The sequence below is a fragment of the Bolinopsis microptera genome, chromosome 7 (assembly GCF_026151205.1).
Source record: "Bolinopsis microptera isolate Bmic1 chromosome 7, MBARI_Bmic_1.0, whole genome shotgun sequence".
Lineage (NCBI taxonomy): Eukaryota > Metazoa > Ctenophora > Tentaculata > Lobata > Bolinopsidae > Bolinopsis > Bolinopsis microptera.
Window position 1 is genome coordinate 15,992,051 of NC_087078.1, and position 11,435 is coordinate 16,003,485.

Genomic DNA, 11,435 nt, shown 5'->3' on the forward strand with positions numbered 1-11,435 from the left:
ATTTGTGAGCAGGTTTTCAATATGTTAATCATATTGTAATTTTCATTGTAATTTTATTAAGAAATTTATATATTATAAAGCAATTCAAATATTTAACTCTTGAATCCTCAATATTAGACTGGCGTATTGCTCACTATTTCACTCCAGTCTATTATGAAGGGTCGTACTTTCATGACGTTTTTCCCAAGATTCAGGGCAAGGGTTCTGAATCTAAAATTCGATTTATATGATACATATTCCGTCTCAATAATAGTCGGGTCTGAAAATAACTATGCTTGAATTATTTGCATTATTTAATAAACATTCAACACAGATAACATCGAATGTCTAATGTCGGTGCTTCACTTCGATAAACACAGCAACACCTTCCTCATCGGTATCGGCGAGAACCTCTACCAGTACTCAAACAACCAGACAACATTCCTGACAAAATGTGGGGAGTATCTGGACATTCCAGCTCCTGAACAAGAGATTAAGGAGAACAAGAGAGCCCCACGTGCCGAGGGAAATGCCTACATAACAGGAGTAGCGTCTTGTGAGGAATGTGTAGCTGTTATCAGCAACAATAAGATTGTGGAGACGTTTAACAGGCAGTTTCAGAAGCAGGCATCTGTTGTGGTTAGTGGTTATAATAATGAGATAATTTGGTTGTTTCCGTATTGTTTTAGTTAGCATTACGTTACACATTTTGTTAAGTTTGTCTGAACCTAGACTAAACAGTATGATTTTTAGACAGGTTGGTATGATCTAGTGAATGGCCCTAGCTTGAACCAATACGATTCCCATTTCCGAACACCGTCTCGGTCAAATTTAAAACTATTGTTGCTCCACTGTTATAATCGAAACTAGTATGGAATCTGTAAATTTTAGCTCATAAAATGATAATCGTCAACTTCCCAGGCGATGAAGCGTCCTACATCAGTGCAAGTGACCAATAAGAACGTAGTTATCAGTGATAAGTCAGGTGATGCCCATTCCTACGATCTGAGTCTGGCCAATCAGAAGTATTTGTTGGGTCACGTGAGTGTTGTCATGGACACGGTCATGACACCCGACCACAAGTTTCTTATCACCTGCGACAGGTTTAATTCTTGAGCTTTGTAAACTCGGTTTATAATTTTGCTTTCTAGGATTAATATTATAGGTAAAATCTTTTCGGACGATTTTTATTTTCTACTGTTTTCTCTTGTATACCTCTCAATAATACCTACATGTACAACTTTTTCTTCTTCTAGTCATAATGAAATATGACTAATTATCACATTTATCAGAAAAACAAAAAACGTTGTTTTCAGAGATGAAAAGATAAGAATATCCCATTTCCCCAACTGTTACAATATCGAGGCCTACTTGCTGGCCCACCAAGAGTACGTACTGAAGATACTTCTCCTCTCTCCAAACACTCTTCTCTCAGTTGGCGGTAAGATGTTTGTTCTGTTTTAAAGATAGGTCACATGTTTCAATGTTTTCTAACATGATATGTTAAGGCGTGTTTGAATTCACACTCAACGTATGACTACGCTAATTGCTAATTACTAATATATGTAATGACCTGATCCTCTAAAACGAGACATATCACTAATACATGGTATTACATGGTAGTACAGTAAAACCCCGATTTACCGCAGAGTTCAGACTAAAAAAGCCGTAAATTAAATTAGGGTTCGCGGTAAATATTGGTTTTGATTGTTCACATTATACATATCATGTTATTAAGCACAATTTAGGTGATACAAATTGGGGGCGTGATTAATCGGGGTTTTACTGTGATACCTTCTAAAATACAACTTTTTCTCATCATGCGCCTCCTTACTACCTCGTACTCATCCTCTGCAATTATATATTTGTTTGTTGTTTGTTTGTTTATAGAACCCGTCCCCAATCTCGTATTGGAAAATGACTAAACTCAATTCTGAGTGTGAATATGGGTGGTACCTGCAAGTGTATTTTGAGTTGCAAGTGCATTTTGGGTTCTGTAAAACTGCAGTCACAATTGTGCTAGAGTAATTTATATATTTAGTGCACCAGTGACCAGTGACCACTACTCCGTGTCTGCTGATAGATTGCCAGTTAAGGCCAGAGAACAAATCTCAAAAATAACATTTTACCATTTTGTTAACTTAACCTCATATTTCAAGAACAAAGGCAAAAATCAAAATTATAAAACATAATGTTTTTGCGTGACACCCCAAAGAACACATGTGCCAAGTTTCAGCTCCTTTTTTTCGCAAAAAAGAGGTTTACCTTTTTTGAGTTTAAGTTAAAGAATTGGATGTCTCAATATTATCTGCAATTAAATGACTCTAAAACTCAGCTTATAGTCTTTGGACCTAGAAAGGTACTAAATGAGATTGAACTTCATGGGGTTGAAATTGCTCCTAAAACATTAGTTATGTTTGTCCCCACCGTTAAGAATCTAGGGTTGGTTATGGACAATCAACTAGTTTTTGATAAACAAATTATAAATCTCAAGAAGAAATGCTTTCATACCTTGCGCAATATCAGGAAAATCCGCTTCCTTTTGAATCTCAAACAGATTAAAGTCATCGTCAACAGTCTAGTGGTATCATGTCTAGATTATTGTAACGGTTTATATTTTGGTATTGGCGAGAAGCTTTTACATCAGCTTCAGTTACTACAAAATGCTGCTGCAAAAGCCGTTACTGGTAAATATAAGCATGACCACCTGGAAGACGACCTGACTAATCTTCACTGGCTGGATGTAAAGAAAAGGATTGTGTTCAAAATATTACTGTTGTCTCACAAATCATTATTAGGGCTCGCTCCAACGTATATTCAAGACATGTTTCGGTACACTCATCATGGTCACACATTGAAACTTATGGTTCCATCGTTCAACTCTAAGTTTGGCGAGCGAAGCTTCTCAGTCGTGGCTCCAAAGATCTACAACCGTCTGCCTACTACCATCACATCAGCTGAATCCCTGGAATCTTTTAAAGCATTTCTAAAAACTTTCTTATTTAAACTGTCTCAGCATGAACTTGAAAAACTATATCAATGACTGATTTTGGCCTATATTTAGTGTTAGTTCTTTAGTTTTAAGTTTCACTCATATGAACGATATATTTTCAAGTATTTGATAGCAGTCCTAACTTTTATCATGATAGTTTCTGGGATGACTAGATTAAACACTGCTGAGTATAAGTTTATCTTAATAGTGGTGTTCTTAAACTTCAATTTATTATTATTAAAGTTTTACATGTAATTACAGGTAAACCTCAATATTCGGCGCGATATCTCAAAAACACAAGGTCAGATTTCGGTCCGGTTTTTTCTTCTTGTTCATCTCCAGCAGCTCTGATCAAATATGTGAAAACCGGAAAAATGATTTTTACCCCCCCCCCCCCCCCCCTCTAGGCTCTGGCCTTGAATTGTCTTACTATTTGAAAGTTTGAGATTATGCCGTCACGTGGCCAAATGTTCTCCTGATAAAGTAGAGGGTAATTGTGTGGAGCTAAATAATAATATAATATAATAACGACTTATTTATAATGGGAGATCGAGATGTGAAATGCTTCAACTTTCGTTCAGAGTGGCAAATTGGAGTGTACTAATAGATATTGCAATATTTTAGTTTGAATACCGCATCAGTGTTAAGTCGGTCTAATCTTTATCCGATATAAATTACAACATTTTGTTTTAAATCTGAATTTTGAATGGCATAATGAGAAGTTAAACGATTTGATTAGTCACATAATAGTTAATTCAAATTTATTATAAGCAAAATTATAGAAATTCCTGTCAGCACACATTATGTTCCATCAATTTTATTGTTCACCTCGAATTCCGATCAGCTACATATATATTTAATTTTTCTCTGAATACATATCATAATCTACGTCAGCTTCCTGTGGATCAGCTTCCTGTGGGGCAGCTTCCTGTGGGGAGGCTTCCTGTGGGGCAGGGACAAAAGGATTTCGCGGTTATTTTGGCCAAAAATCGCGATACCGCGAATTACATTTCGCGGTATATTAAACTATACATAAAATTTGTCCCAAATAATGGGTAAAATCGCGATTCCGTACATGCCGCGATTTCCTTTTGTCCCTGCTGTGGGGCAGCTTCCTGTGGGGCAGCTTCCTGTGGGGCAGCTTCCTGTGGGGAGGCTTCCTGTGGGGCAGCTTCCTGTGGGGCAGCTTCCTGTGGAGCAGCTTCCTGTGGGGAGGCTTCCTGTGGGGCAGCTTCCTGTGGGGCAGCTGTTCCATCTTCCTGTGGGGCAGCTTCCTGTGGGGCAGCTTCCTGTGGAGCAGCTTCCTGTGGGGCAGCTTCCTGTGGGGCAGCTTCCTGTGGGGCAGCTTCCTGTGGGGTAGCTTCCTATGGGGCAGCTTCCTGTGGGGCAGCTTCCTGTGGGGCAGCTTCCTGTGGGGCAGCTTCCTGTGGGGAGGCTTCCTGTGGGGCAGCTTCCTGTGGGGCAGCTGTCCCATCTTCCTGTGGGGCTGCTTCCTGTGGGGCAGCTTCCTGTGGGGCAGCTTCCTGTGGGGCAGCTTCCTGTGGGGCAGCTTCCTGTGGGGCAGCTTCCTGTGGGGCAGCTTCCTGTGGGGCAGCTTCCTGTGGGGCAGCTTCCTGTGGGGCAGCTTCCTGTGGGGCAGCTTCCTGTGGGGCAGCTTCCTGTGGAGCTTCCTGTGGGGCAGCTTCCTGTGGGGCAGCTGTCCCATCTTCCTGTGGGGCAGCTTCCTGTGGGGCAGCTTCCTGTGGAGCAGCTTCCTGTGGGATAGCCTCCTGTGGGGCAGTTTTCTGTGGGGCAGGTTCCTGTGGAGCAGCTTCCTGTGGGGCAGCTTCCTGTGGGGCAGCCTCCTGTGGGGCAGCTTCCTGTGGGGCAGCTTCCTGTGGGGCAGCTTCCTGTGGGGCAGCTTCCTGTGGGGCAGCTTCCTGTGGGGCAGCTTCCTGTGGAGCTTCCTGTGGGGCAGCTTCCTGTGGGGCAGCTTCCTGTGGGGCAGCTGTCCCATCTTCCTGTGGGGCAGCTTCCTGTGGGGTAGCTTCCTGTGGAGCAGCTTCCTGTGGGGCAGCTTCCTGTGGAGCTTCCTGTGGGGCAGCTTCCTGTGGGGCAGCTGTCCTATCTTCCTGTGGGGCAGCTTCCTGTGGGGCAGCTTCCTGTGGGGCAGCTTTCTGTGGGGCAGCTTCCTGTGGGGAGGCTTCCTGTGGGGCAGCTTCCTGTGGGGCAGCTTCCTGTGGGGCACCTTCCTGTGGGGCAGCTTCCTGTGGGGCAGCTTCCTGTGGGGCAGCTTTCTGTGGGGCAGATTTCTGTGGGGCAGCTTCCTGTGGGGCAGCTTCCTGTGGGGCAGCTTCCTGTGGGGCAGCTTCCTGTGGGGCAGCTTCCTGTGGGGCAGCTTCCTGTGGGGCAGCTTCCTGTGGGCCAGCTTCCTGTGGAGCAGCTTCCTGTGGGCCAGCTTCCTGTGGGCCAGCTTCCTGTGGGCCAGCTTCCTGTGGGGCAGCTTCCTGTGGGCCAGCTTCCTGTGGGCCAGCTTCCTGTGGGCCAGCTTCCTGTGGGCCAGTTTTCTGTGGGCCAGCTTTCTGTGGGCCAGCTTTCTGTGGGGCAGCTTCCTGTGGGCCAGCTTCCTGTGGGCCAGCTTCCTGTGGGCCAGCTTCCTGTGGGCCAGCTTCCTGTGGGCCAGCTTCCTGTGGGCCAGCTTCCTGTGGGCCAGCTTTCTGTGGGGTAGCTTCCTGTGGAGCAGCTTCCTGTGGGGCAGCTTCCTGTGGAGCAGCTTCCTGTGGGGCAGCTTCCTGTGTGGCAGTTTTCTGTGGGCCAGCTTTCTGTGGGCCAGCTTTCTGTGGGCCAGCTTTCTGTGGGCCAGCTTTCTGTGGGCCAGCTTTCTGTGGGCCAGCTTCCTGTGGGGCAGCTTTCTGTGGGGCAGCTTCCTGTGGAGCAGCTTCCTTTGCAGCAGGTTTCTTTGCAGCAGGTTTCTTTGCAGCGGCTTTTTTAGCTTTTTTAGCTCGTTTCTCTACCTCAACTTGGTTTCCAGGTTTCTTTGCAGCAGGTTTCTTTGCAGGAGGTTTCTTTCCGGCTCTTTTAACTCGCTCCTCTACCTCAACTTGGTTTTTAGGTTTCTTTGCAGCAGGTTTCTTTGCGGCTTTTTTAGCTCGTTCCTCTACCTCAACTTGGTTTTAGGTTTCTTTGCAGCAGGTTTCTTTGCGGCTTTTTTAGCTCGTTCCTCTACCTCAACTTGGTTTTTAGGTTTCTTTGCAGCAGGTTTCTTTGCGGCTTTTTTAGCTCGTTCCTCTACCTCAACTTGGTTTTTAGGTTTCTTTGCAGCAGGTTTCTTTGCGGCTTTTTTAGCTCGTTCCTCTACCTCAACTTGGTTTTTAGGTTTCTTTGCAGCAGGTTTCTTTGCGGCATTTTTAGCTCGTTCCTCTACCTCAACTTGGTTTTAGGTTTCTTTGCAGCAGGTTTCTTTGCGGCTTTTTTAGCTCGTTCCTCTACCTCAACTTGGTTTTAAGTTTCTTTGCAGCAGGTTTCTTTGCGGCTTTTTTAGCTCGTTCCTCTACCTCAACTTGGTTTTTAGGTTTCTTTGCAGCAGGTTTCTTTGCGGCTTTTTTAGCTCGTTTCTCTACCTCAACTTGGTTTTCAGGTTTCTTTGCAGCAGGTTTATTTGCGGCTTTTTTAGCTCGTTCCTCTACCTCAACTTGGTTTGCTGCAGGTACAGGTTGCATTGCTACTTCTGTAAGACCAAGAGACTTCGACTGGACTGCTATCAGAAGGCAGACAAGAACTGCGATGAAACACTTCATCCTAATTCGCTGTGTGAAATAAGTTGGGTAAATTTAGGGTAAAAGTTGACAAGTTTCATTACAACTGTTAGAGTAATGCCTAACTGAATTATGTTAATTAATGAAATTAAATGTATTATAAAACACAATTGCCTAATAATTGATAAATGTATTTTAAGTTATTGATAAATCTCATGTCGAAACTTATGTAGCTGTGAACTACCCTATCGGACAATTATTGTACTGCATATCCATTTGTTAATTAGCTAGTAATAAAACTCAATGGACCAAGGACCTGTTACATTTAAAATTAATATCGGTTAATGAAATAAAATTCATTTTTTTGATCAACTACACAATATATCAAAAAGAGCGATACCTTGCATAGCCATGTTAACCATTTTAACTATTCTACACAATATGTCTACCATGTTTGCAAAGTGCACGTTGATGGAGAAGGGGGATACAAACTACAGTATGGAAAGAAGTTTGGAATGTATTGTTGATAGAACTATTTGAAACCCTAAAACCACTGCTGCCTGAGAACGCACTTTTCGCAAAACTTTGCACTTAATTCTGAAATTTTGCTTCCTTTTTGAAAGGTTCGTCAGTCCAGCAACCCAGACTCTTAGGACGGCACCTTCTGGAACCTATCGCCAGGTCCAGACCTTCCATCAATAGGATTACAACAAAAAACATACTCATTGTAATCCACTCTCAAGACGTACTGAAAACGTGAAAATCGAAAATAAGTTTAGCACTAAATTTAAAAATGAAATGGTTTAAGTATAACTGTGGTCAGTTTACTACCTCCCTCATCAGATAAACATTTCACGTGTCGCAGTGCTATTGTTTCATATTCTAGCTCAAACTTGGCTCTCCTTCAAAGTTTTATCGGTGTTGGACGTTGGTTTTGTACCGGTAAACTCTTAATTGTTCATGAGCTTTACGTCTTTGTGTTTTCGGAGTCACTCGAGACTTCCCTCATCGCATCATCAACAATCTAATAACCACTAACAACTTACTGCTATAGGGCCAATAAGGCGAGGTTTCTTGACTACCACCACTATTGTGCGCCAACTAATTATATCCATTTCATCGGTGTGGATGTGATGAGGAACAGTTTACACCAGCTTCAATAGTTGTATGTACAGCAATGCACTATTGAACCAGGCCGCGCTTAAAATAATGCTTATCGCTACCAAAAAGATAGTAAATTCACGAACAGAGATATATTATATTGGCTCTATAGTTTTGCACAGGCCTTTAACATTGCATATGTAGACGTAGTTACCTATTTGTTCATATAATGCAAATTCTTAAACTTATGTCATGCAATAATGTTTGAACAGCTTTCCAACACAAAAAAATCTACCCAATCAAAGAGTATTACCAGTCAAACACTCACCTCTGGTCAAGTAGTAGAGTAGCAGTAATATCGAAAGATAACGTTTTAGTTGACAGTAACAGTTTCCCTGTGATTATGTGACAGTGTGATAACTAACTGTAACAGTGTGATAACTAACTGTAACAGTGTGATAACTAACTGTAACAGTGTGGTAACTAACTGTAACAGTGTGATAACTAACTGTAACAGTGTGATAACTAACTGTAACAGTGTGATAACTAACTGTAACAGTGTGATAACTAACTGTAACAGTGTGATAACTAACCGTAACAGTGTGATAACTAACTGTAACAGTGTGATAACTAACTGTAACAGTGTGATAACTAACTGTAACAGTGTGATAAATGGCTGTAACAGTGTGATAACTAACTCCTCCTCTCCCTACAGGTGATCAGAACCTCCTCCTCTGGGACCTAACATCAAAAACCCTCCTCCAAACCGTCTCCAGTACCAAGGGAGACTTCACCTCCGTCACCTACACTTCCCCCTACCTCATCACCTGCAACCTCAGTCACGTGACTGTTTACAAACTTACAAACAACACTCTAGCACAAGTATCAGAGCTCACTTTAGACCATGGTATTGTGAGTCTAGCAGCGTCGGACAGTCACGTGGTTGTTCTGACAAGGAAAGTACCGAGCACAAAGTTAGCATTATATCAGTTTAGCGAGGGGGTGATGTCAAGTTTGGGGGAGATTGAGGGTGAGTTTGATTTGTCTAAATGTGTGGAAACCCCGCTGCCTGAGAAGATTAAAACGGGGAGGACTGCTGGGTTTGCGGGCTATTTTGAGAGAAAAAGGAAGAGGATAGAGGAGGAAGCGCTCAAGGAAGAGACGAGACAAGTGAAATTAAATAGTTGAGATGTTTGGGATATTTTTAGCGGTTTTGTTTATGTGAAGTTGAGTTCATTATATTGTACTGATGTGGTTTTACTAAATTATAATTTATTAACACAGTTATAATGATTCTTTTATTCAGTTATTCATTGAGTATTATTTAAAATGCTAATGTCATTGCCTATTCCGCCATATTCTACGGATATCCTTGCTCTCCAATGTCTCCATTTCATGCAAACAAACAAAGGATCATGCCTAATTTGTGACAATACCGTTCTTTCTTTCATTATTCGTTAATCATATAATTTCCCCAGAATATGTCCGACACAGAAGCCACCCCCACCACAGCAACAGAGGAACTGGTCCCGGAAGAGACACCCGAAGAAGTAGCAGAGCCACAAGAGGAAGAAGCTGCTGAAGAAGCAGAACCAGCAGAAGTAGAAGAAATCCTTGAGGAAGAAGACCTCGAAGAAGAAGAAGAAGAAGAGGATGAATTGACTGTAGACCTGGATGCTCTACCCAAGATGAAAGTATCAGAGTTGAAGGACATATTGAAAGCATTAGACCTCCCCACATCCGGTATCAAGACGACCTTGATCGAGCGAATACAGCTTCACTTCGCAGAGGAAGACAAACAGGAAGAAGAGGCAGATGATGAGGTTGAGGAAGTTGAGGCTGAAGTGGAGGAGGCTGACGCAGAGGAAAGCGAACTGTTAAAGGAAAACCAGCCTGCTGCTGAGTATATTGAGGTTAAGAAAACCGAGGAGACGACTGAGGCTGCAGAACCTGAGAAAGAGCTGACTGACGATGATAAGAAGAAAGCAAGAGCTGAGAAGTTTGGTTTGCAGACAGACGACGAGAAGAAAGAGGTACGGGCAGCTAAATTCGGCATTGACACTGATACCGCCGTTGAAGCTAAAAAAGAGCAACGTGCTGCTAAATTCGGTGTTGCAGCAGTAACCAAAACAGCAGGGGCAGACAAGAAAGCAGAACGAGCAGCTAGATTCGGAAACGGAACTACCACCACCACCACCCCGAGCAACAACAAGTTATCAGTATCAAGCGAGGATAAAACTGTTGAAACCGAGAAAATGAAGAAGAGAGCCGCGAGATTTAATCTGGACTCTCAACCAGCCGCCAAAGCGGTTAAACTAGACGATATTTCAGATAAGTTGAAAGAGAAAATAGAGGCTGGATCCACTAAGGTTGATCTGAGTGCAGCCGGTTTGAGTTTGGAAGAGAAGAGGAAGTTGAGGGCCCTCAAATTTGGAGCCTAATTTTGTTCTTAAATTATTCGACTTGACATATTTCCCATAATGCTACAGTTTGAGACCAACAGTTTTTTAAAAGCTTTATCCAGGTCTTGATTGCATACAATATTGTTTAATGTAAGCTGTAAAAGTCAGATGACCTGATGAACTTTACCATTTTACATTTAAGAGCGCTATTTTTCAGCTGATCGATCGATAATGAACAAAACCGGATGTTATATTTGTTATTTTTACAGCAGATTTACTCGTGAGTTTTTCTTTGCTATGACAGTTCTGGAGATTCAAGAAAGAGGTGAAAATTTAAACAATAATTGGCTTTACATCTGTTATTCGAAGGAAAAAGGCGGGAATAGAGTATTTTAACGTCCGGCGCATAAATATAAACGTATAGTCGGAGAAAGCTGTCAATCCTGGCCGTGCGCGCGGCTTACAATATTATGGATGCGTAAGTGCACGTACTCTCTTTCTTTTTTCTCCGGATGGCAGGCTTCATTCTGCACTCTTCACTCTTGCACATGTGACATGTGACCTCGATCTTCCATATTGCATTGACTTTACCTTCAATAGAAGCTTGATAGCGTTTCAGGTGTTGGAAGTATGTAAGGAGTTGTTCACATATTACGTAATCAATATTATAACAATTTTTACCCCCTCCGTTACATTGTTCCGTTCAGCTCAATGACCATCCCAAACTCATAATACGGAGTTCTATTCTGTACACTGTAAGTCCCAATGGTCGGGCTAGTGTATCACTTTAGAGTACATAATTGTGGCTCTAAAATATTGTCTTTTCAGAGTCCCATTTAATTGTGCGGGGTATGGCAAATTTTGCATTAAAATTAGTGATGCAAAACATATGGAACATGTGAGTCGCGCCTATTATATATGGTCTATGCACTACTATACAGGCAACGTTACGCCACTGAGCCTGGAGCCAAACACCATTACATCTCGTTGTCGGTTAAGAACACAACAATAGCAGAACTGAACATGTTTGCTTTCGTAATCGACCAAGGGATCAGCGGTGTGGGACCATGTAATCATCTTTCGTATCAGTACATCAGACTTGTACCGTGAAAGTATGAACGTCGACCATACTAGTGTGTACTGTAGTATTATTATAATTGTTATCGATTTGTTGGTTGCGCGCACGCATGTGTCATGTGACGTACGTGCGCGCACAACTGATCTAAT

General features: G+C 42.6%; 3 protein-coding genes across 3 annotated transcripts in view; all 3 read left to right on the forward strand.

Moving 5' to 3' along the window:
• The window catches only part of LOC134818419 (kynurenine 3-monooxygenase-like), a 927,626-nt gene that overhangs the window by 895,588 nt on the left and 20,603 nt on the right, over positions 1–11,435 (forward strand). The gene's annotated exons all lie outside the window — the stretch shown is intronic.
• LOC134817850 (tRNA (guanine-N(7)-)-methyltransferase non-catalytic subunit wuho-like) lies at positions 297–9,115 on the forward strand. Its single transcript, XM_063827194.1, has 4 exons — positions 297–618; positions 901–1,082; positions 1,296–1,420; positions 8,522–9,115. Exons 1-4 carry the CDS (start codon positions 331–333, stop codon positions 8,992–8,994), a joined length of 1,068 nt encoding a protein of 355 aa, XP_063683264.1. The 5' UTR covers positions 297–330; the 3' UTR covers positions 8,995–9,115.
• On the forward strand, positions 9,288–10,485 carry LOC134817853 (uncharacterized protein DDB_G0286299-like). Its single transcript, XM_063827199.1, has one exon. It carries the CDS (start codon positions 9,288–9,290, stop codon positions 10,245–10,247), a length of 960 nt encoding a protein of 319 aa, XP_063683269.1. The 3' UTR covers positions 10,248–10,485.